Source organism: Apteryx rowi, unplaced genomic scaffold (genome assembly GCF_003343035.1).
Source record: "Apteryx rowi isolate R43461 unplaced genomic scaffold, aptRow1 scaffold_1005, whole genome shotgun sequence".
Taxonomy (NCBI): Eukaryota; Metazoa; Chordata; class Aves; order Apterygiformes; family Apterygidae; genus Apteryx; species Apteryx rowi.
Genome location: NW_020447204.1, coordinates 149020 through 173980, shown reverse-complemented (window position 1 = coordinate 173980; position 24961 = coordinate 149020). Strand labels below are relative to the sequence as shown.

The 24961-nt window shown below is 34.6% G+C and overlaps 1 protein-coding gene across 1 annotated transcript in view; it reads left to right on the top strand.

The window, feature by feature from the left end:
* FUT8 (fucosyltransferase 8) overlaps window positions 1–24095 on the top strand; it is a 50687-nt gene extending 26592 nt beyond the window's left edge. The window contains exons 3-6 of the mRNA XM_026063687.1: window positions 7953–8199; window positions 9457–9633; window positions 17004–17154; window positions 23136–24095. Coding sequence (XP_025919472.1) covers window positions 7953–8199; window positions 9457–9633; window positions 17004–17154; window positions 23136–23453 — 893 coding nt within the window. The 3' untranslated portion in view covers window positions 23454–24095. The remainder of the gene's footprint in view (window positions 1–7952; window positions 8200–9456; window positions 9634–17003; window positions 17155–23135) is intronic.
* Window positions 24096–24961: the final 866 nt, after the last annotated feature.

Below are 24961 nucleotides of genomic sequence, written 5' to 3'. Positions count from 1 at the left end.
GTACTTTAGTCACAAGTCTGCCTAAAAACATGTGCTTAAACTTAGTACATGTTTAATATTTGCATTTTAATATTTCATCTTCAGTATTTGTGAATGCATGTTAAAATAGTAATACTAAAGGAGCAGGGTGGCTCAGTTCCTTTAACAGTGAGAATAAGTTTTTTCATTTCTAGACCACTAGTTTGTGTATAACATGGTTCAGTACCAGTCTGAGGGGATGTTCAGTGACTTCTCTGAAATAAACATATCATGTTTCCTTTCAGGTTCCCTTGAGCTGCAGTTGCTGTTTAGTCCCATTTTGGCAACTTTTTAAGAAACAAAGACTTAAATGAACCAAGCAAATTGAATTATATTGTCCCCTATCACCCAAGTATTGAGTCAAGCCCTACTGATGATGTGTTTTTGCCAATATTTTGCATTTTGTGTGTAATGAGGAAACTATGTATTTCAGAGTTGTCTGCACAGCACTTTTCACAAGCATATCATTTTATTTCAGAAGAACTATGAAGATAAGGTACATAAATAGCTGTAACTTTTTCAGAAAGAATGTTATAAAATTAAGCAGCTATACAACTTTTTTCTGTTTATTCCTGAAGGATCTAATGATCTGAAATCAGGACTACTGGGGATGCAGTCATTTCTTCTAAATAGCTTTATTTCTTTTGTTTTTACATAAAAGAATGTTAGCCTTTAGTCTTTTGGTACTTTTTTAGCAATACTTTTAATATAATCTTATAACCTATGGCACAAAGTTTACTTATACAATCTAAAATCTGCCTTACTAAACTAAATCCATTTGTATTTTAACAAGTTCCTCACAAAATGCATCTGTATACTCTGCCAGACTATAATGCAATCAAGCCCACAATATTGGATGTTGATTCCGATTAAACCATTTGTATAGGCTAAGTTGTGTGAGGAATTACATTAAAGTTATTCTTAATAAGAATGGTGTTTTCTTAAGGATTGTTTTTCAAGCCAGCAGCATTTTTTTGGCAGGATGGGAGATAAATAGAGAATACTTTAAGTACAGCTATTGTTAAATAAATTTTCCAGAGGCAGAAGTAAGGAAGTATATAACTTTAAAGTTTTTTTTATGTGTGTGTGTGTGTATATATATATATATATATATACACACACACAATGTACCCCTATTTCTCTGTTTTTTTTCAGCTGCCCTGTTCAGATGATGTATGCCTCACTGCTATGAATTGCAAGTTGCATAGAACTTTTATTCTCTGCTGTTTTATTTATGACTAACTAAAGCCTCTTTTTGTTTGTGCACCTTGAAGGTTGTGTTCCATGTGGACTTGCACATGAAAGCATTTTTACTAATTTATGAGGATATGCTCTTGGCCAGTGTTTCAAATGTTTAAATGTAGAACAAGACAAGATTGGGAGCCAAAGTTATAAACCACTTGCTCAAAGAGACAATAAATGTCTTGTCTAAACAGGTAGCGCTCAGTGACTAGCAGCCTGGACCAGCCAAGTCTAAATATTAAGGTCCATTCTCTTGACCTGCTGAAAAATTACGTCTCTTAAAATGTCAGTTGTCTTGAGGCAGTCTCGTTCTTTGCATGCTTAGACATACCTGTTACTGACTTGTGCATATGTCCAGTCAGCATTTGCATGCTGGAGATCAGTTGCAGGTAAGCTCCTGCAGCTGCTGAAGGACTAGTATAAAAATAAGCTGTTTATCTTCTATTCCAGAAAAAGGCAATTCAAAAGAAGTATTTTCAGGAATATAGTAATTAACATTAGACTGAAATAGAGAATTGTTTTCAGTGTAGTTGTTTCAAGCTAAATCTTAAATTATTTTTTCTTAAATATTGCTGTAAAGATCTCTTATATATTTTCCGAAGTCATTTCTAGATATGCATACGTAAGATCTTACTTTTAAATGGTCAACTCAGATTGCTGTTTGGAGGAATGACTAAGCCTGGGTAACACAGCAGACAGAATTTTGTTTTTATAAATATATATTTGCCTTTGCAGCCCTTTATACAGGCTGTTTGGATGAAAAGGGATGTTGCTCGAGCAGTTTCGCTATATAAACATAAAAAGAAAAATAAATTAATAGTAAGCTTCTTGAATTCTGCTTTGTTTGACATTCCACTGAAAATGCCTTCACTGGCTATTGTATGCAATCCATTTGTGGAATCAAACACTTCATCTGTAAACTTTAAGTTCGCATGCAGGGTGTCTAAATGATTGAGGAGGGGAGAATCTTTATATTTTAATGTTCTCTCAGAATGACATATCAATGGCCATAAAAAACTTCTAGTGTTTAAGCGATGAGAGATTTTCAAGAGTGAAACAAAAGCTAGTTAAGTATAATGCAGCTTATCTGAGCTTATTAAAAAGGGAATGGAGGTCCTCAAAGCAGTCAGTAGGTGCTGCTGCTTTAGTTTTGTTTGAGACATAACTATTTCAAAGGCAAAAATCCACACCCTCAATTCATATTTTCAGTAGGCCGAAGAAAGAAAACATGCACTGAAATCCCATTACTTACTAGCACAGGGAAGATCACTGTTTATCTTTGCATTTTTGGTTACGGGTAGGTGCCATAATGATGTGGGAAAATAAATCTTGTTGAAAATCGGTGGCACTTGTGCTTATAAGACATGTTGGTAGTTTAAAAACTCTGGAAGTCAGTGTTGTGCTGGAACAGAAATAAGAATGCTATCTTATTTTTTTTCTTTTGGTGGCAGGGTGGAGGGGCTCATAAATTGATGTCCGCAGCAGAGAATTTCTTTAGCCAAGTTTCCTAAGAAAGCAAAGGTTTTGTCGACAATGCTGTACCTGTCTATCTGCTGTGAGTAAAGTAATCCAGATACATTTTCAGACATATTAAAAATGTACAAAGCACAATCTTAGCAAAAAATCACAGATAAAAATATAAGGGGATGAACTCATTTAAGTTTTATTTTATATTGGCTGACTACTTTAAAAGAAAAATAGGATTCTTAATTTCATTTTAATTCCATTTTATAATTCAACTATGGCATGAAGTCTTAACTGGGTGACTACCATAATGATATTCGAAAATGCCCTAAAAACAGTTGTAGGAGATGTAGTCTGTAGTACAGAACAGATAAAGGCGTACTTTTTGTTTCTTCTGAACTAGTTACCAATTCATAAATAGCATAATACAGAAGAATATTGCCTAGTTTCCGTTAGTTATTTTTCTATCTGCTTTGCAAAGGAAAGCATTAAGTATTGAAATTGATGAAGCATGAACCTGTTGTGTTTGCAACCCATTTGCAGTAGCTAGCAAGACAGTGAAGAGCCTTGTGAGAATTCAGCACGACCCCTCTCAGCATATCTTATGCTGATCTGAACAACAGTCTTAACTGTGCCACGTTCTGTGTGATTAGATTTAGAATTGTTCACTCAGTTGGGGTTAGGCGTCAAACTGGCAGCAAGGCTTTCAGGTTGCTATTTACGTAGAGCTGTGATTAGTCATATGCAAGTTGATATCAGCTCAAAGAAGTCTATATTATAAAAACAGAAAAGTAATGAAGCTTAGCATGTACCATAGCATACTTTTAAAGACAACTTTTTGAAAGAATACTTTGAAATTAGATGATGAATTTTAAAATAGTAGGAGAGTGAATAAAGTGCTCAAACAGGCTTTTCAGTTAACATTAACTAAAGGTATTGATTGCTCTTTGTGAACACTCGATGGAAATGCCTGTCTGAATATAGCTCTAAGCCAATGTTCAGATGGCAGGAAGTGAGATGATATGTTAAAATGACAAAACTCTAATGGGAGTTTAAAGCAAAACCAACATTTTTCAGGCTTCAAAGGAGTTGATAATGAAAGATGCAAATAGCAAAAGAGTCTACATGGGATTTTAATTAAGGTTAAATTTGAAAAGTAAATGGTTGGCGAGATTATGCCAAATGACAAAAAGCTAGGCAAGTCCTGTGACCTATAAAGGATGCAATTAAGGCAGATGGGGACATTGTAGGGGAGCAATTTATGCTTTGTATAACACACAGAGCTGATTTCAGTATTTAAAGAGTGATCAGTGGGACTTGTGCAAATTGAAACTTACTCATCTGTTAGTGATCAACATATCAAAAACATGGTCAAGGAGGAGAACTGGTTGGTGCAACTGATGTGGGTTATTGAAAGCAAAGCTTATTTCTTTTCAATTTTTTCGTTTTCTGCCAATGTGTTTTGTTACGATAAAAGAGTGAGAGAGAGAAATATTGCAGTACTTAGACTGTTACAGAAACACTTGGTCTTTTAGTTACCCATGAAAGGAAAAATGGATTAAGTCACAGAACTTCAGAGGACAATTATTTAGGTAAGTCATAACTGAGAAATAGCGCCTAGAATCATAAGAAAATTAAATGAGCTATAAATAGAACTATAGATGCAAAATTTGGCATCTATAAAAGCAAAATACATCACATTAGAAAAAGTAGCTTGAAGGGTTGCTGAAATGTAAGTGACCTATAACAACTCTAGTAGTATCTTCCAACCTAAATAATTCCATGATTCTGTGATCAAACTTCAGAGCTGGCCCTGCATTAAGCAGGGGTTTGGACCTGACTGACCTGTGATTTACCTAATTGTTCTGTGATTCTAACTAACAACTTGGAAAAAAGATATAAACAATAGTATGGATTTTTGGAGGGGGAGGGGGGCAGTATTTTATTATTTGACAAAATAAGAAGAACTGAATTATTTAAAAATTTGGAGAATACATAGCAAAAAAACCCTCTGGAAATGTATGGATAAACAGATCATTCTGCACATTTAATCCAACTTCACTGTCTTCAGTAGAACAGCTGCAATTTGTATCAATCAAGAACGTGACTTATATGTGTTTGCCTGTCAGTCTGGGTAAGGTTTGGTTATTCATTGTATCATTGATTTTTTTCTTTGATCTGCATCTCTCTTTTCAGTAAACTAAAACAATATCGTATGTTGTTTAAAATTTCCATGAAAGCTTTTTAAACCATGCCTGTTGAAAATTGGAGATCAGCTCTAGATTTATATTAAAAAAAAAAAAAACAAAACTTGCCTGCTAGGAATCTTTCAAGAAACACTGATAGTTTTCTCTAGAATGCTGCAAGAGACCCAGATCAGTTTTCAGTCTCATGTTCTCTAGGTAAAAGCAATGGTTTTGACAGAACTGTTTCTAGAAGATTAATAGCACTGGTACCTCCAATACTCGTTCCTTAGTCAGCAAGTTGGCTACTAAATACAATGTCATGTTTACTTCAAGAAGGGAAATTTTCTCCAAAGGATTTTCATAGTTCTAACATTTAAAAAACAAAACAAAACACTTGCACCATTGAATCAGGTGTGAAATTTTTGACAGAACTTATGTTTTGCTTGCCGTATAAAAACTTAGCTGTGAATGTCATAGCTAATGAACAGTGTAACTTTAAAGGATTAGTCCAGCATTAGTCAACATAGTACAAATAGCTGGAGAGATGGAAGAAAAAAGGGTAATAGTAGAGAATACATACATCATTTACAGATTAAGTGCAGGTATCTACAACAAGTGGAGATAAAAAAAAAAAAAAAAAAAAAGTCCTAATGTCTTCCCACCACATGAAGATACACACATCCCCTCTTTTCTTTTGCATTATAATGCAGAGGCAAGAAAAAAAGGTAGTGTTAACAGAATAATGGTGTGCCAGTTCTTTGATTCCTTGTAATAGTTGCAGACTGGGTTACATTATCTCAGTTGTAGTTATTTCTGTGCAACTAGCCAAGCAAGCAGACATCTTGAAGTGTTTCACTTTCAGCAGTCTTGTATGTCTGGGTACAGGGCAAACAGCATGTGCTTTATTTTTCTGCTTCAAATCCATCAGTATTATGGTATTTTGGGGTGCAAGACAAAGAGAGCATAATCACAAATAGACATTCATGCTACATGAGAGCTGATATGTTGATTTTGGCTAAAGTACTTTCCATTTCTTAAATTTAATGAAAACAAAAAACAATAACAAAATAAGATTTAGGATAATATTTGTAAAATTTCAACTTTTGACTCCAGAAACTAGATGTATCTCTGTCACTCAAAATTTGGTCTCAGACAGGTATTTGAGGAGAAACCCTCTTCAGAATACACATCATTAATTTTATGGAGATATCTTCATTTTATTAAGCAAGCTTCAGGCATCCTTGTCTGCTGTTCTATATCCTGCTTCTAGAGAATTTTGGGTGTGCTACAAACAAATGTTTTTGAGCCATTTGTCTTACCAAAAAGCAAGGAAACTGTTGGCAAAGGCACAGGCTTAATTTTGAGAAAATCTATCAGTGATTTTGGTTTCTTTGATTCCAACTCAGTTCTTTATTTCAGCTTTCTGAAGACATACTGATAAACATTATTCATCTTATTATAAGAAAACTTAAATACTCAGTATATTTACCAGATTGAGTATTTTCACTAGATTCATGGTTATTCTTTTCCTGTAAGCATGATATTACAGATGGTGAAATTATGAATAGCTTTCTTGAATTGAATAATATCATCCATACCTCTAGTACACATTTTATGGGAAATTCTTCTAAAGGATCCCTTTATAATAGTGTTAATACAACACAGTGCTGAAATATTAAGATACAGATACATGTTTCAAGACAAATTTTCCAGATCTTTTAAAAATTAGTTGAAAATATACCAGACCATAACAAAAAGATCATTAAATGCCTGTATCTTGAAGAGGTACTGCTGAATTTTGACTACTAGTTTTGGCAAACTCTCCAGTGTTAGTGAAACATTCTGGCAATGTATATCTTAGTTGTACGATTGTTGTATTTTTAGGACTTTGTGACAAATATACTGAAGAGATTTTTCGTGCACACGAAAGAGTTTAAAACTTGGGGTTTTGTAATTTCCCTTAAGACTCGTTATCCTTACACTGAGTTGGTTTTGTCAGCCAGTAGGTTTCCTTGGTTATCGACAATTGTTTTCTTTCCTCGCTGGTGAGCACTAACCAGAGAACTAAACATCTTCACTGGAGAATGTCCTTTTAGAGCAAATGAGCAAATTAGAAGTCTTATCTGGAATGTTGGATTTTGGTAAAATGTAATGTATTGTCTTATGTTCTCTTTTATGATCGTTGTTTGTTTCAGTATATGAAAATAACCTTGAATCATCAATTATGCAGACACTTACATTTGTGTAATTTGTAAAAACTCTAATTTAAAAGAATGATTAGTGGCTATTGAGCTTTGAAAGAAAGTTCTATCTAAAACATCTGTATATTCTACTTCAGTTAGTTAGTACTGAACAGATAAAGTAAGTAAATCACATAGCTGTGTAGTGCTTGGCTGTTTTCCTTGATCTACTGGTTTGCTGCTTACCTTCATAGTTTAAGTTCTTCAAGACAGGAATTTTCTCTCTCTGTCCTTTTGTCAGCACAGTAGCTAATTCAATGGTTCTATTAATGTCTGAAAAGCTAAGGTGTACTTTAATGTGATATCATAGTTAAAAAACTGAAGATAAATGAAAACTACTCCCATATCAAAGAAAAAAAAAACAGCAGGACTATATAGTTATTTTTAAGTTTCTTATGCCTTAAAATATTTCTCTATTTAAAAAAAAACTACTGAATTTTACGCATTTTTTATAACAAATTATGTCCAGGTAAACCTTAGCACACACTAATTGGCTAGAGTGAAGTATAAAAAGGATTTTGATATATTAAAAGGAACACATTTTATTAATTACCAGCTGCTGAGAATTCAAGGACCTTCAACTTTGTTCTAGTAGGGTAGATTGTTAGATACAGTTCATACAGAAGTCTAGTCTAAAACTATAATTTTAAATGATGATTTAAAAAAGTGTAGTGGGGATTAAGTAGTCTTTTTGAAGTTGAAGATACTGTTTAGCTGATATGTTTGGAATGTAACATAGAAATTGTCAAGTTTATTATTAAAATGAACCACTGGACTCATCCTAGCTTTTATTTTACCACAGGTGAGGCTAATGATAAGGATGTCCAGGTGGTGGAACTTCCCATCGTTGACAGTTTACATCCCCGGCCACCTTACTTACCGTTGGCTATCCCTGAAGACCTGGCTGATAGGTTAATTCGTGTCCATGGGGATCCTGCAGTGTGGTGGGTCTCGCAGTTTGTCAAATACTTGATTCGTCCGCAACCTTGGTTAGAAAAAGAAATAGAGGAAGCCACAAGGAAACTTGGTTTCAAACATCCGGTGATTGGGTAAGTATTTAATTTTATGTTTAAATGCCGGTGCTTTAATGTGTGTATATGGTGTTTCCTGTTTGTGAGAAACTGTTTTATGATAGTAGTCCAAAGCCTCAAGCATTTTGCAGGGATGGAGGGTGCTTTCTAAATGAAGTCTTTATTTTTTAACTGTGCGTAATGTAAGTTGATTGCAAGTACTTATTTAAAGCATATGTATGGACATAAGGTATGCAGGGATATATAAATGGAGGCTCAATAGAAGGTTTGTTTAAATTTCATTTCATATCCTAAAATTACAATTTATATTCTAGGAACTTGTGTGTCTATATATTCTTTTCAAGTGTCCATAGCCTTTATATTTGAGGAAAAAATGCTAAGCCTACATTTTACATGCCAGCATCCATATCTATTTTTATTGTTGGCCACACCTGAACATGGTATGTGCCTTGCCCTCCTCTGCTGATGGTTTTGCTATTGGTGTTTCTTAGTGTATAATAGCAGTAGCCAAGGATTGGAAAGGACTGTATTTGGAGTTATGGGGAGAAGGAAAGCACCTATGGGCAGTGAAGAGCAACTTGTGGAAGAAAGGTGTAACATGAAAAATGTTTGCTGCTGCCTGCACATATTGCTTCCTTTTATCACAATTTTCCTTCAATCCTTAATATTCCTTGTTCAAGGAGTACACAGTAGTTGCACGTAAATGTTAGTTCTTTTACTGGCTTCTGACCATAGACCCTGTAGGCCTCCTCACCACTGGCAGATTTGAAGACTTTCTAGATTTCAGGCATCTGGGGAAGATGTGTCTTTACCACCTTCATTCAAATCATGCCTTGTAAGTGGTGCCCCAATATATCCATGATGAAAATACTCTTGTTTTGCTTTTGAACTGTATTGAGAAAGCCTTATCTAGCCATGCCCAATTACATAGCCTCCTGCATAGAAGGAATACCCTATATGCTGTAATTAAGTCTCCTTCATTCTTTTCTTTGTTACCCTTTGCTTTCCTTGCAAGGCAATGTTTCAGGAACAGACTGACAGCTAATTTCATATTGTTAAAAACAGTTTCAAATGAGTTTCAGATTTTCCAGTTAATAATTCCTTAAGACAGTGTGTCCTGATGACATCACCAACTTCTAATCCACCTTTTTTACGTAGGGGTTCAATTTAATATGCATTCCAGAAGTGCGGGTGTGAAGTTTCAATTTCAAATTTCAGTTGTGAATGTATCTATTTTATTTATAAATTGATTTCTTAGTTTCTGCCATTTTTCAGTGTTCACGTCCGAAGGACAGACAAAGTAGGAACTGAGGCAGCATTTCATCCCATTGAAGAATATATGGTACATGTTGAAGAACGATTTGAACTTCTTGCCCGCAGAATGCACATTGACAAAAAAAGAGTATATTTGGCTACAGATGACCCCTCACTGTTACAAGAGGCAAAATCCAAGTAAGTGGATTACATTTACATAGTGGTTTGTTCTTTCTGGTTAGATTTGCAATCTCTGACTGTTGTGGGTGTGAATCTTCGTGTAGTTACTTCTGTTATCATTCATATAGATAAGATTGCATTTCAGCTTCCAGTGATTATGATTTTCTCTTAGAATTCCTTTTCTTGGCTGATTTCCACCCTCCCCCCGCCCCGGTGTGCTTTCCTAAACTTAAAGCTAAGATTTTTACAAGAGTTGAGTAAGGTATCTCTGACTATTTAAAAATAAACTAATGCTTTAAAAAGGAAGTAAAAATATATATAACAAATACAACTAACTTGTTATAGAACATACAAATTAAAAAGTAACTGTTCAGGAATATTTTAAAAACTGATTAATGTATTAAGAAGTTTCACCTGTCCAAATCATACCTCTTTGTGAATAGTTGCCAGAGAAATTATTACAAATGGTTTGAAAAAATTCTGGCTCTTTTGGGAAAAACTTCTATATTGACTACTTAGGCTATTTTTTCACCCTACCAGTAGGATAAATGTTGAGTTTGTCCTTAAATGTATCTGGGGTTAACAGTCTGTAATATTGTCTCTATCCCTCTTTTGATCTTTTGTCCTCTTCTAGCACTCCAGAATATGGCAGTGAGAACCTATCCTAGCTCTAGCTAAACTAAAAGATAATGTAACTGTTCAAGCCTGCAAATGCACAGTATGCATCCATTTATTCCAAACATGGCCTGTATTTTCTTGTACAAAATCTTGTTAAGTCACGTGTTTTGCAAGGTGTCACTGATATAGCAAAACCTTCTTTCTTGTAGAAAAAAGCAGATGCATGTGGAAGAATAATGTTCCTTATTTAGCCGTATCTTTCTTAGATTGTGGTGTCACCGACATGACAAATTTCTCAAATGCTTCTTGCCTTGACTGTGGAAACTAGCCAAAGTACTTCAGATGCCTTGAATTCAAACATAAGTGTTACTGAGTACAAGCTAGCCTGTTTTCCTTTTGAGTAGCATTTATTTATCTGTCTACTGAAAAGCACCTCTTTCTATTTCCAAAATTTTATTTCCATTGAACAAAAGAGTATTTTTTCCTTTAGGCAAGGAAATTAAAACTTTTAAAAATCAAGGTAACTCAAAAATGGCAAATTTCAAACTGTTTTATTCTTAGTAGACATGCTTGGAAAAGCACCTAAGATAACATACTGGATTACAATTTTTCTTTGGCATATGCAAGGTAAGCAAAAAATCTTATTTTGTAGCAGAGGAATTTTCTTACAGCTTTGTGAATCTGTGTATTTCAATTGTGCTATTTCTATTTTTCTTTCATATCTGTAAAGGCCTGCTGTTTAAAATTATGGAGTTTTGAAAAAACTAAACCAACATATACAACTCCAGATGATGGCAATCTAATCCTTCCTTTTTTGTATGTGTAGAGACAAGAACAGTAGCAGAAAAAATTATGATAACATAACATTTAAAGTGCAAATCTGAACAATGAAAAGACAGGTAATACAAAACTGAGGTTGTAATATTTTTAATTCATTGACATTGTCCTAAATAATTTTAATTACTGCTTTAGCATAATAGAATTTGATATTGTTGTAACAATCTCAGGTATGCATTTTTTTGTGTTCAAATTTTGAAACCTTAGTACTGTATTTTTTAGCTTTGTCAATAATAACATACACTCTGTGTATAAACCCAGGGACCCAAGTCCTCTGTAGCAACAGAACTGCTATTGAATGTTATTAAGCATTACAGTTTCTAAGGCAGTTCAAGGTGTATTCCAAATCCCATTTTTATTTTATTTTTATTTATTGTATTTTATTATTTATTTATGAAAATATATAGCCCATTAATATAGCATTTCCTTTCTAAACTTTAATAAAGGTCTAGAATCTGTTAGTCATGAAGGTTTTTTTGATATGTTGTTCCTAAGTTTTTAGTGTGTCATAGTTTACACTGAAACATAATTTTCTAAGTTGCTTGCATGCAACTGTTGCTTGCAGTAGAGTAAAAGACATTTGAGACTTCCTGTGATCTCATAAAAGGCAAGAGACTATATGATGTTTCGGCATCTAAGGACATCCGAGGTCAGACTTTGGGAACAAGGCATCTTTTCTTCCCCTTTTTGCAGGAAGAACTACAAATTATTTGATGCTTTGCCAGAAAACTTTAAACTTCTAGTTACGCTGCACTCTCAAGCTTTAATAGAAACAATTGTCACACTGTACTGCAATAGCTTTTGTTGCATTCATTAATGGCTGCAGTAATATTAGTAACTACTAGGTGTTAATCTCTCTCTATACAAATATGCTTGGCTGTGAAACAATGCTGGCATTTACATAATGATCATGAAGTTCTAGAAGTAAATTAACATAAAGATGAGTGGATGTATCATGTCAATTAAGAGAAGTGTATCAAACTACTTATAGTCATGGAAATGATAATATTTTGATTTAGGTTTCAGAAACTTCCTTTGCTGTCGTAGAGGCCTACCAACTGCAACTGCAAGTTTGGTAGGAAAGACAGTGGAGTCCATAGTATCAGTTTGCAGGAGTGTGAGTGATTCCCTCCCACCCACCTTCCACCCCCCAAAAATGAAAAACAACTGTGATATGTTTTCAGAATTAGGGTGACATAGAACAGCGTGATTAGAAAGGAGCATGGTTGGGAGCTCAACAGCTGTAATGGTTATGGGATAAAGCACTTGACAACTTTTGGTAAGCCAGAGGACACTGTATATGTTAGGAATACTATAAGTTGCTTTTTCTTTTTACTTGAAACAGTCATTAAATCATTCAGTGTTTTGAACTTTCTAGTATACATATTTCTGGTCTATAATGTTATTAACAGCATCTTCTCTCTCAAGATAGAAGCATTCAAAATAATACAGCTGGACATGCACATAAATTCTTAAGGAAGCATATTTAATACCTTTCTGTTTTAAATAAGAATCTTTTTAGGTCTCTTTCTCTACTATACCAGTACTAAAATTCAATAAATTAAAATCTTCCCTTCAGGCTGTTTACCTATAATGCCATCTGTACTTTGCTTTTTCAGTTTATGCAGTTATTTCCCTACCTCATGAGTTTCATTTTTTTTCCCAACACTGAAGGTTTTTTTTCACTGTGTTCACTGTTCCTTTACTTTCACAATAGCAAGTTAGACATCTAACAACCATCAACAATCATTAACAAACAAGCAAACAAACAAAAAAACCTCCAAACCCCAAAGTGATAGTAATCTGTAAGATCCAGGAGTGCTTCAAAGTTCTTGGGTCTGATAAGCAGCTTATATGTTGTTGGAGCAAGGCCTGGACAAACATGTTATTTCGTGCTCCATCTGTATGCTCATTTGCATACATGCATGCTCACACTCTGATTTCTAAGGGAACAAGACTTGCATTGCTTGTTCTGGACAGGTCCCCAATCCTCTAGAACTGAGAACGGAGAACCTGGGTCTTGCCTTGGTTTGCACTGCTGCCCAGTTTAGCTATAACCTGTTAAATAGCCAGCTGATTGGCCTCTGAAACCAACTGAAACTTGAAATAGTCTTGTAACTATGTTTTGATTTCTATCTTTATCTGAGACTGGTGGTTGCGGAAGGAAAGATGACTAAAGAACAAATTTCTTCCCCACCCTTCTCTGGTTTCCTTTCTCTCCCCCCCCCCCCCTAGAAAAGTATCTTGCCTGGCTTTCAACATAGCTTTCAAGAATCTATTAGGTAGCTTAACAAGAATTAGATATCATTTTTAGATAAGTGGAGGAAAAACATTATTATGCCAGTTTCCATTCTTCAGTTTTATCTTCGCAGTCCGGTCCTTTCCTGTTGTTAGAGAAGAGAATGTGTAGGCAATTTCTTGAGAAAGATAGAAGCGAGCCTACGGAATATTATATTTAGATGGTTCTATCAGTAAGAATATGAACTCTTGTTTATTATTCATTTATCGCAGCATTTGGGTATCCTAGTAATAGAACCCACTGTGCCCAAGGTCTGTTTTCTTTAAAAAAAAAAAAACAAAAAAAAAAACAAAAACCTTACAGTGTGAGTATTACATTAATCATCATATAAATGCAGACAGAAAAGGGAATAAAAGGAAGCAATAGCTAACCATGGAGCTTTAGGAGTTTAATTTCTCATGTTTTTTGTAGTCACCATGATAAAAAATAGTTTTAAATAGAATCTAAAGCACTGTACTGAGTGAAAAGGGGAATCACCTGATGCAGGAAGTCAGTGGGCCATGTATAGTAGAGCTTGGGAGAAATATAGGCTTGGCCTGTTGTTATATTTTTCTCTATGCATCTATTTGTAGCCAGTGTTGGAGACAGGATACTGGACTGGAAGACTCTTTGTTCTCACTGAATATGGCTGCTGTTATACTTGTGTTTTATGGGTGTTTAATGGAAACCCCCTTTCCCAAGCATGAATGTAACATTGGGGGGGGGGAGTGGGGAAGAGGGGAATTAAAGTGCGTGTTTAAAAACCTAATCAAGTGGGTAGGTAAGTGCTAAGCTGGGATCATTGAGTTGAAGAACTGATAGTTTCTAAAAGTCAGCTAGTTTAAAATCAACTTTATGTGAAATGGAAGTTAAGACTGGATTTAAAAGCATCTTGAAGACCATTTCCTGAATAAGTGGAGGAAGGACAAGTTTCTAAATGCACTTATAAGAAGATGTATAGGTAATTCTGGGGTGTGGTGAACCTCAGATTTGAAAGAACTTAAAAGAAACGCATGGTATTTTTGAAATTATTTTCACTAGTATAGGGAGTACTCTGGGATTTGTGGAAACATTACTCATAATTTTCAAGTTTTCCTAAGAAAATGAATATATTTTGAATTCTTTGATGCTAAACCTACCTACTTTAAGTATTAAGGGTTTTTTTGGTTTTGGGTTTTGTTTTTTTTTTGATAGGAGTAGGTACTGTAAAACCTTCTACCTTCAGATTGCCAATTGCAGGGAGACTATATTATGAGAAGGATAGCTTTGTGCATCTGGTTTCTTATGCAGTTGTCAGAAACATGATACTGGATTAGATTTTGTACTAGATCCAATATTAGACTTTTTTGTACTTCATTTCTGAAGGTATTGGCGTGACCTTTTGCTAGTAGGAAATCAAATTCCTCAAGAAGGGTTTTAATTTGTCTCTTCTCGGCATGCGGATTCTGCTTCAGAAATCTGAAGGAAGTGATTAATTCTGACAGTATTCCTGATGCCAAGAACTTTCTAAGGCATGTGCTGTATTCACTGTCCCTAGCAATGGTATCTTCTACTACATATTTGTCACTTACCTCAGAGCAGGGCCCCTAAAACAAGACCAGTGCCCATCCACTGTTCCTCAATTAGTTTTTACAGTGGAGTATGACATACTTCTATTTTGGTCTGTGCTACTGTTTTTTTTGTTTTTTTTTTAAAAAGCATACTAATATGGTTCACACAATGGAAAAAGAAATAGAAGATATGGAAAATATTGTATTGTCATCTGTGTATTTTGAGAGCTGATTAAATATTGACAGAAAATGTTAGCCACAAAGAGAAGATGAGGAAAAAAAGATCATTGTGATACATTTCATACTGGGGAAAAAAACTTCTTGAAACATATGCCACTATTGCGTCTCAGAAAAGGTGCTATCAGTTATTCTTAATGAATAATATTGTTGCCTTCTCTCTCTTCCCCTCTGGCAACTTGAGTTTCCCCTGACATTCATGATCAGATGTGCCCTTTAAAGCTGTCTTGTTACCTCTGGGAAATTTAGCACAGATGTATTAATTTTTGTGTTAGAGCAGGTATTTCTCTCAGGAACCTGAAATTCTAATAAAATCACTCTGAAGATAAATTCTAATTCTTCCTCATGTAGTTTAATCCTAGATGTGAAGTTTTGCATAAAGCTTTTTGATTTGCTTTTGAAATGATTTTTCCTGATGTGGTAGTCATGACTGGTTAATGTTAGATGGAAAAGCCTAATCTGTTTGCCTGTTTCACTTCTGAAGACAATTTTTCCAGTTATTTTAACATGGAATAAATTCGGCATATTCCTTCAAGAGGTTGCCAGAATGATGGGTCTGTCCCATGTACAGAATATGCACATGCTCGCTCGTTGTATACAAGTATGTGCGAACTCTGGTATCTTTCCAAGAACTCTGAATGCAAGCTTCCTTAGTTTGAAAGATGTCTAGCACAGAACTACTGGGCTTTGAAAAATTGAGCTAGCTCTACAGTGGCAGTTGTTACTCTAGCATTAGGGCCTGCCCTGTCTTCTGTTTTTTTTTGTTGTTGTTGTTTTTTTTCTTTAGACCCTAAGCATGATTCATTCATACGAATGTAATATTAGCTCCATTACTATACTATGTATATATTGCTTTATAATTGCTACAAAGTTATAAACTTGACAAATACATCTTATTTAAATTATTTGATAATTAGCCCTGTAGTTAAAATTTTGTAGTTGGCAGTTTAGTCATACTTATTACACTTCATGTATAAACTGTAATAACTGTGTAATAGCAATGTAATTATAATATTTGAAATTTTTCATGTAAAGCTTATTTTTGCTGGGGGACTGAATGAAACTTTTGTATTAAATTTGCGCTACTTTTTGCAGATGATTTCAGTCAGTTCCCCAGTAAAGAGGGGAAAAAAAATGTTCTGAGAAAGAACAGTGTTTTTTAACATTTAAAAAAAAAGTTTTTGCTTCAAAACCATTGTTGTATTTTAGAAACTTTCAATTTTACTTTAATATAAACCCCAAAGTTGTGGGTTTTGACTTAAAATATTTCTAATTTATGATGTGCCAAAAATGTATTGACATGAAGTTTTACTTTTTTTTTTTAACTTTTTTTATTTCCTTTTGACTAATAAACTGAAAAATCTGTTCTCCACATAGCATTAATAACTGTAAAGGACAACCAATTTATTTTGGTTTAAATTCATTTATTTAATAGGTCCCTTTACAGGTTACCAATTTCTTCGCACTATGTTGTAATTGGTATCTGATTGAAAGTATGGTAATAAACAAAAACGAAGCCTAGTAAAGGCACAGTCCTGTATTGTATCTAGCAGTAGAGGAAGCCAAAGGATCTGAGTATCTGTCATTTAAAATCAGTAGCATTAGCAGAACATGGCAATGGTATCTTACAGTGTAAGATCTCAGAAAGATTTAAGCTGTTGTTTGTTTCTCTGGATAAAGATGGGGCATGTATGGAGGCAGAAGGAGCATTACAGAGTGTTCAGCAAAATTATAGTGTATACCTTGTAAAGGAGAGAATCACTTAAAACAACCTAACAAACTTACTTTGCAGCAAAGATGATACTTCCTCTTAAAAATAAAGAAATAAAATAAGACTTTGCTGTTAACCATCTATTGTATTTTCACAGGTATCCAAATTATGAATTTATCAGTGATAACTCCATATCTTGGTCAGCAGGACTTCATAATCGATACACCGAAAACTCCCTAAGAGGTGTTATTTTGGATATCCACTTTTTGTCTCAAGCAGACTTCCTGGTCTGTACATTTTCCTCACAGGTAAATTGTGACATACATACAATATAGAGTATACATTTCAATTCTTCTAAATCTTGGTGGTCAGCATGCTCCTACTGTCTTATTCTTGAAGCTCTGTCATGAAAATTTTGTGGAAGAATTAAAGACTCTGTTTATTACGTGAACACTTATATGACTCTCAGCACTGGTTGGTTACTTCTCTTCAGTTGAAGTTATTAGCTTAGTTAAGGCACTTTTAAAAAGTAAAAATATTTTTAAGCGTGTTTAACACTTCTTGATTTGCATAAAGATAATGTATAACTTGTATCCATCCATTTCTATACATCGTTGCATTCTACTACAGCTTAAGCATGTCTGCTGTTGCCTCAGTTGATTACATGGAATGTAATGGAAAAGAATGAAGAAAGGAGGCATTTAATTTCTCCTCAATTACATTTCTAGCAATCCAGTGGCAGCACCGTAAATGTAAATTCTAACCACTGTAATCCACAGAGACTTCTTGTTGCAGATAATTATATGCTATAAGCTTCTTTTCTTGAGTGACCTGCTGAAGTAAGTTGGAGCCCAGTGGAAAACTGAATCATGTAATGTCATTGTTGGCATTCTCTTCCCTGTTACATCATGCTTGTGTATTTGATTTCATATATCACAAAAAGCTGTTTAATGCAAGACTTTAAAAAAATCAGAAAAGCAGTATTTTCTGACTGATATGATGATCCACCTAATTTGGGTATGTCAGATGACTGAAGTCAAATGAAGAATGAACGCTTTTTACCCTATTGTTGTCACATATGCTCTTAAGTGTCAATCCTGGTTAGGAAAGACTTCAATTACAGACGGTGGCCTTGTGGTCATATATAATTGCACTATTATGTCAAAATAGGTGCATAAAACTGTAAGTTAAAAATCACTTCAAAAAGAAATATTCTCTACAGTCTCAAATGTAAATTGTCTTCTGCACTCTAATGACAATTAGATAATAAACATGATGCTAATATATGGCTGATACAGTAATATATTGACGTTGATGGGCAGAATTCTTAATCTTACCTCTGAATTATGCTTGTGGGCATATTTTTGACCATCCACCAAATCCTGTGAAGAAAATGGCTTTTTATGGCATATTTAGCAGGTTATTGATATAAGGTACTTCAGACCATGATATGAATAAACTCCAAAGTAAGAGTTCTCGCTAAGAAAAGTCTGTGAGGAGCGTTCCACTTTCATATGTTTGATCCAGCTGAAGCATGTCTACTGAATGCATATCTCTGTGAAAGAGGTGATTGTCAGCCAAGACCTAGGGCCACTTATGTCTTAAACGCCATACGCACATCAGTGTATAGACTCATATAGTTCATATCCTGAATGAAGAGTTATGCACTCTCGGGTAAAAACTTTTCTTAATAAGAAATCTATCGCATCCTATGCTATACTGTGTTAAAACATCTCTGTTTTTAAAAGTGGTAATTTTTTCCTTTAAATGAAACGATGGGTATAAACAAGCATAGAAGAAACCTATGTATTTAAATATAGGTACAAATTGTTTGCATGGAGTATAAAATATTGTACGGTGGAACTGAAGACTTCTTTTGTAAGTGTTGAACTAATTTCAAAAGAAGAATATATGCTAAAATATATTGGCATAGATAAAGTGATATGGGTTGATGGGAGCATCTGGAGGTCCTCTGGTACAATCCCATGCTCAAAGTAGGGCCACCTTGAGAAAGTTGTTCTTTATGTTCATTTGCTAAGGAATATATATCTAGTATTGAGTAGTGCATCTTCAGCTATGAAAGACTATGATAGTACTGCTAAAGTATTGTAATAAAAAATGGTAAGAGACAGGACCATTGCCATTTTGTTCTGTGCAAATCTGTCAAACATCTCGGTCTTTCCTGAGTTGCTGCTTGATAAGACTAGACATTGTTAGAGCTTTTCTTCAATATTGATGGTTTTGTATTCCATTGTAGTGTGCTTTTACATTTAGTAAAGTGCTGTAAATAAGATGTAATTGATTTGTAAAGAAACAGACTTTCAGATAATTGTTTTAGGAAGAACAATGCAGTCATCTCAATATGTAGTTAACTATAACTTAATTTACTCCTAAATAGTTTGGGCAATGAAAAAAAAAGTAGGATGTTGAGATTCTTCCTACAGAACCAATGGCTTTCTTAATTTAAGCCAGAAGAGCTTTACTGCTTTTGGGGCATTTAATCTGTGTAATCTAATTGACTCAATTCAGGGTTGTATAGGACTGGGGACACAAGGAACAGTCTGCATTCCGTACACAAGAATAGCGGTAGGTACATTTCCTCTATGAGCCAGGAAGTATTACTGGCTATTAGGCTCCCTAGTACTCTTTAAACAACATAATTTGCACTGCTCCTTTCTGAAGGCTATGCCTAAACATAATGAAATGATCCTCTGCAAAACCCAACTGTCCTGAGATTGCAGACTGATACTGTAGTCCATAGATTTAAAAAAAAAGTTTAATAAACAAACTACTTATCCTGACCAGTTTCAAATGATGTGAGAAATCAGCTGAGGTACTAAAAATCAGAATAGCTACCTTCCTGTAACTAACGGCCTCCTGGGCCATGTTGACTCTGCTGTTTTGAAGCTTACTGGCATAAGAATAACAGCTTAGTATGCCTGCATAATTGTCAGAACATATCCTATGAGGAGTCCTGTTTATTCTTTGGCAGCAGATGTTTTAAGTGGTTAGGTGGGCCTTTTGTAAGATGATGAATACAGAACTTTCTCAAGAACAGTGACAAAATAATACAGTTGTCTATTCATGCCTTTAAGAACTTAATCCTTTCTTTGTATCATTATGGTTTAATGTTCATTCTTTTAATTTTATTCCATTTTTTCCTTGGTTGCCTCTTTTAAATACATCAGCTATAGTAAAAGAGGCTGGGAATTTAAGAGGTTTAGACATTAAGAATGGGAATGTGAAATATTAGTGAGATTTAATTAGAAAATATTTGATTTTAACAAACAATATGCAATGCAGTTTTTGAAAAGTACCTAATTTAAGTAACACCTTTTCTTATTGTGAATGTTTTGAGTGTCAACTTTGTAATTTCATTGACTTTCATATAAAACAATACTCTGAAGAATTTCTTGAATAAAATGTTACTTTGCTGTAGCTATGATGTTGTTAAAAAGCAACAAGATCTGAAGGTAAAGGTAATATCTTTTACCGGACCAACGAGCTGGAAAATTTTATAAGATTTTGGGCATGCAAACTTTTTTCCAGGTCTCTTTCTCTAGCTGGAAACTTCAGATCTTCAAGAAATGCAGAAGAAAAACTAGAGAATCAAAAGGGATGACTTTTTTTTTGGTGAATAAGATTATTTGTAATTGCTTCAAAATCTTAAAATCTCACGCCTTAGGAAAAAGATTCTTGGTGCCCCATCAATGCAGGTGTTGGCTTTGTGAATCAGAAAACTGAAAAAAACCAAACTTGTAGTAATCAACTTTATCAGTGACCACTGAGTCCATGATACGGATGTTACAGTAACAGTCACCTTCTTYAGGTGGCATCAGCTTAGGTTCTTGTCATTATGTGTTTTTGCTAGAGAAAAAGCTGGAAGAGCAGTTGGGCTGAAGATGATTGGTGTTAACTGAAGCACTCTTTGCTACAGTCTGCTCTTTCAGCACCAGAACTTCAGGCTCAGTTTTGTCCTCAGGTCCACTCTTCCCCATTCCCTCCCCCACTCCCCAGTCGATTTTTAACTCTGTCACCTTGGAATGCATAGTATCCTTGAGCTTTTTTCTCATTCTGCATCACCCTGCCTTTGACAATAGAGATGTTCACTGAATGACATGTTTGGCTTTCCAGAACTGCAGAGAATTCTTCTAAAGTCTAGAAAAACCTGTATTGAATTGACTGTAACTCCCAGTAGCTGGGACTGTGAATTTGATCCAGCCATCTACTTCATTTCTTCTGGCCAATTTCTTGTGCTTAAATAATTCAAACTTCCTCAAAAATCATTTAGCAAGAATTTTGCTGGTTGTGCCCCAATGCAGAGCTCTACAGTATTTTCTTTTACAAGGCTTTTCTGAGAACTGTTGTAAGCCTTATTTCCACTGTTAAGAAAGATTTCTCTTTTATGTCTTTAAACTTGATCCTCTGGTCTTCTAACATTTGAACTACTGTCACTGTGCTTGCCTATATTATCATTAATGAAATAAACAGTTTGATAGTTACTTTTGCTTGAAGGTAAGCAAAATTCAGGCTATTAATGACCACCCTTTGCCCAACCTGTATGAAGAAAAAGTAACAATGAAAATGTAGTCTAATCTATACCCAATGAGATTTAGGACTTCCACGTTAATCAGTTGTATACTAACTTTCTTCCAGATTCCTTTCCTTGGGAAAAGGAGTTAAAATCTTCATTACAGGGGTGTTAAGAGAAAATTATAGTGCACATGAATAGGAAGTCTCCTATACTGATTCTTGGTTATGGTATCAAAACTAAATCAATACTGATAGTAGCTGAAGAATAGGGGTTTCTTCAAAATACTGTTAATAAAATAAGTAGGCCCATCAAGTGGTGTGGACTCAAGGAGAAAAACCTACCTTGGCATTGTGTTTCAGCAGTATTGCAGTAATTGAGATGTATAGAAAAGCCACGTGGTGGTTGCACACACAGATCTTATCTCTGCAGCAGATTTAAGATTATACATTAAAACAGGAGATTTTTCTGTCTCTTCAGTCTTTATTTAGATAAAATTGTAGCTCCTTCTGCCTGAGTTATTTGAGATGATCTTTACCTCTTCTGAATGAGTGCCAAAGCCTTGGTCTATTGCTAAGAAAACCCTATCTCCCACTTCCATGGACATCATGGTTAATTTCTGTGGATTAGAAGCTGTCAAGATTAAGTATATAGATCCTGAAGAACGTAGCTGCAAAGGGTGGTTAGATTCTCTGTTCAATTGGAATTTTGAATTATTTTTGTGGAAAGCTCTGAATATTATGTCCAAGATGCTGAACTTGACACACAATCCAGAACTGATAGTGAGATATCCTTGAGAAATGTGCTTTAGTGTTTGATGTTGCTGTTGAAGAACCCTGCGGTATTGTTATTTGCTAGCGCTCTTTCAAGAGCTTTACATGTTTGCTTATGCAGAATTAGAGAGAGGTATAGTAATCCAGATTGGAAGTTAGAAAGATCACAGTGACCAAATCAGACACCTGACTCAGAAGAGCTTTCTAGCCAACTGTTGTTGAAAGAAACTTCCTTTAATGTAGCTTCAACCTTTTGTGTTTCTGGAAACTCTGAGATATACAACAGGATTCTGATAGTGAAGACCTTTTTTTTTCAGTCTGAAGAAAAGTCCCTTCATAGAATGTGATCTGGAAGTGAACAGGGCCACTTAAATGGATTTTTCTGTTCACTAACATCATTACTCTCTTGTTGGAATTCAGTTTCATTCAGTTGTCTTCCACATTGCCAACAGTCATAATTTTATCACTGGTCTAATAGTAATAGCCTTCTAAAGGCCTGCACTCCTAAGTTGTTAGAGTGTGAAAATTGGAGCTTCCTTTAAAGAAAGAAAAAAAAAAAAGCCCCATTATGGCAGAGAAAACTTTCACAAACAAGAAGTAAAATCAACTTTTTATTATTAGTAGAAAAGGAAACCAAATTTACTTTTACATTTGATTGGCTACAAATTAGTCTTTTTAAAAAGGCAAGACTGTTAGTGTCCATATGGGTATTTTCAATTTTTCTTGAAATGCAGGCATTTATTTATTTGCCAAATCTGATTGCAGGAGTCCTAATAAAAACTGTGTGCTTCTAATTAGCAAATATACAGTATTTTCAATTATTTTCAATTACTTTTTTTATTACTACCTTTTTTAAGAAACTGGGCATTCCAAAACTCGATCCTTCTTTTGTGCAATTTAGTTGTTGCACATTGATTGTTGAGTATTGTGACATATTACAGGCACACACAATATTTATGACTTCTCTTCTGTTTTTATTTCCAAGGTCTGTCGAGTTGCCTATGAAATTATGCAGACATTGCATCCGGATGCTTCAGCATATTTCCATTCTTTGGATGATATCTACTATTTTGGGGGACAGAATGCCCACAACCAGATTGCTATTTATGCTCATCATCCACGAACTGCTGATGAAATTCCTATGGAACCTGGAGATATAATTGGAGTAGCTGGAAACCACTGGGATGGTTATTCAAAAGGCATCAATAGGAAATTAGGAAGAACAGGCCTGTACCCGTCCTATAAAGTTAAGGAGAAAATTGAGACAGTCAAGTACCCGACATACCCAGAGGCTGACAAGTAGAACAAAAAGAAGAGACTCAGCAGTAACTCTCAATTCCAATTGGTTCAAGCCACTCAACATACTAACGGTTTATATGGGATTTGAATTCGCATTTTAACATGTAGTTAAAATGAAAGCGTTTAGTACTGCAGCTGGATAAGAACCTGAGAACAAATGGATGGGCTATTATTTGAACTTGCTCTTAAACATTTTTTTTGTTATATGCACTCTCACACATGCACACACAAAACCACATACAACAGGAAAACTGTTGTTTTATACTATTTGTCTCTTTTCAAGATTTGTCCCAATCATTAGTCTTACATGAGCTTTGGGCTCTTTTCTCTGCCATTAATTGACAATAATACTCAGACTTATAACACTGCCACATTGTGTAATATGAGTGACACGAACATATTTTGTATGTGCAAAATTTAAAACATGGTGCCTATATTTGAAAGATTTGTGACCTTTTTAGGAGAGCCATGCCTGTTTCACTAATGGGCAAGAGTCGATCTTTAACTGGTGTTACCGTGACCACTGAACTTGCTTCAAACAACAAATTCAAGTTTTAGACTAGATTTCTTTCTTTACAAGTTTGTTTTTAGCATTCCATTGATTACTACACATCATCATTAATAAAATAAAGCATACATCCAACAATAAAACAGTCACTGTCTGTTAGGAACTTTTGTAAAACAATGCCATAAACAAATTCTTTAGTACTGAATGTTTCTGGACATTGCCTTTGATTAAAAGGAAAAAAAAAGTAGCTGGAGTTTCATTGAATTTTTAAATACTCATTGTGCAGTGCAACAGCTGCCCTTGAGTGGCACAGTGTGCTTCAGTTCTGCAGACAAGGGGTTTCAGCAGGGTGACTTCAGTGGCTCAATTTTTTACATTTACTCTTTAGCACTATTTTACCGTCTCTGTTTCTTTTCTGAAAGCCTAATTTTTTTAGGGCACTATAGATAGCCATTATCATTTTGGCATTGAATGTAGTTGCTTTGAAGTAAGATATTCCAGGTTATCCTATTTAAAAACTTGTCAAATCAAGATGTGATTTCAGAAGAGTGAGTAGATGCTGTTTTCACTGCCTTAGTACTCAAAGAATCTAACAATTTACCCAGAAAACAGTATGTTCCAATAAAATATGAACAAGGGTGAATTTTTAGGCATGACATAAAATTGTTAGTAATTCTTTGTGTTTTGAAATCTGTTACTATTAACAGATCTCTATTGCTCTCTATTAAGAAAGGCGGCAATTTGGAAACCTAATTTTAGGATAATTTAAACTAATTTTAGGTACAAATTTGTAGATTTTGGGCTTTATAGATATATGTACAAAGTATTATGAGATTATTTCCAAATAGAGAAAAAAGTATTAATAGCATTGCAAAGTTTCTAGAGCATTCTGATCTGGAATAGTGAAAGTGCAGAAAATGTTTACTAGGATGTTCAGGCAACAGAGAAAATGCCACATGAGAAGAGATTTAAAAAAGCATGGCTTGTTGACCTTAACAAAACAA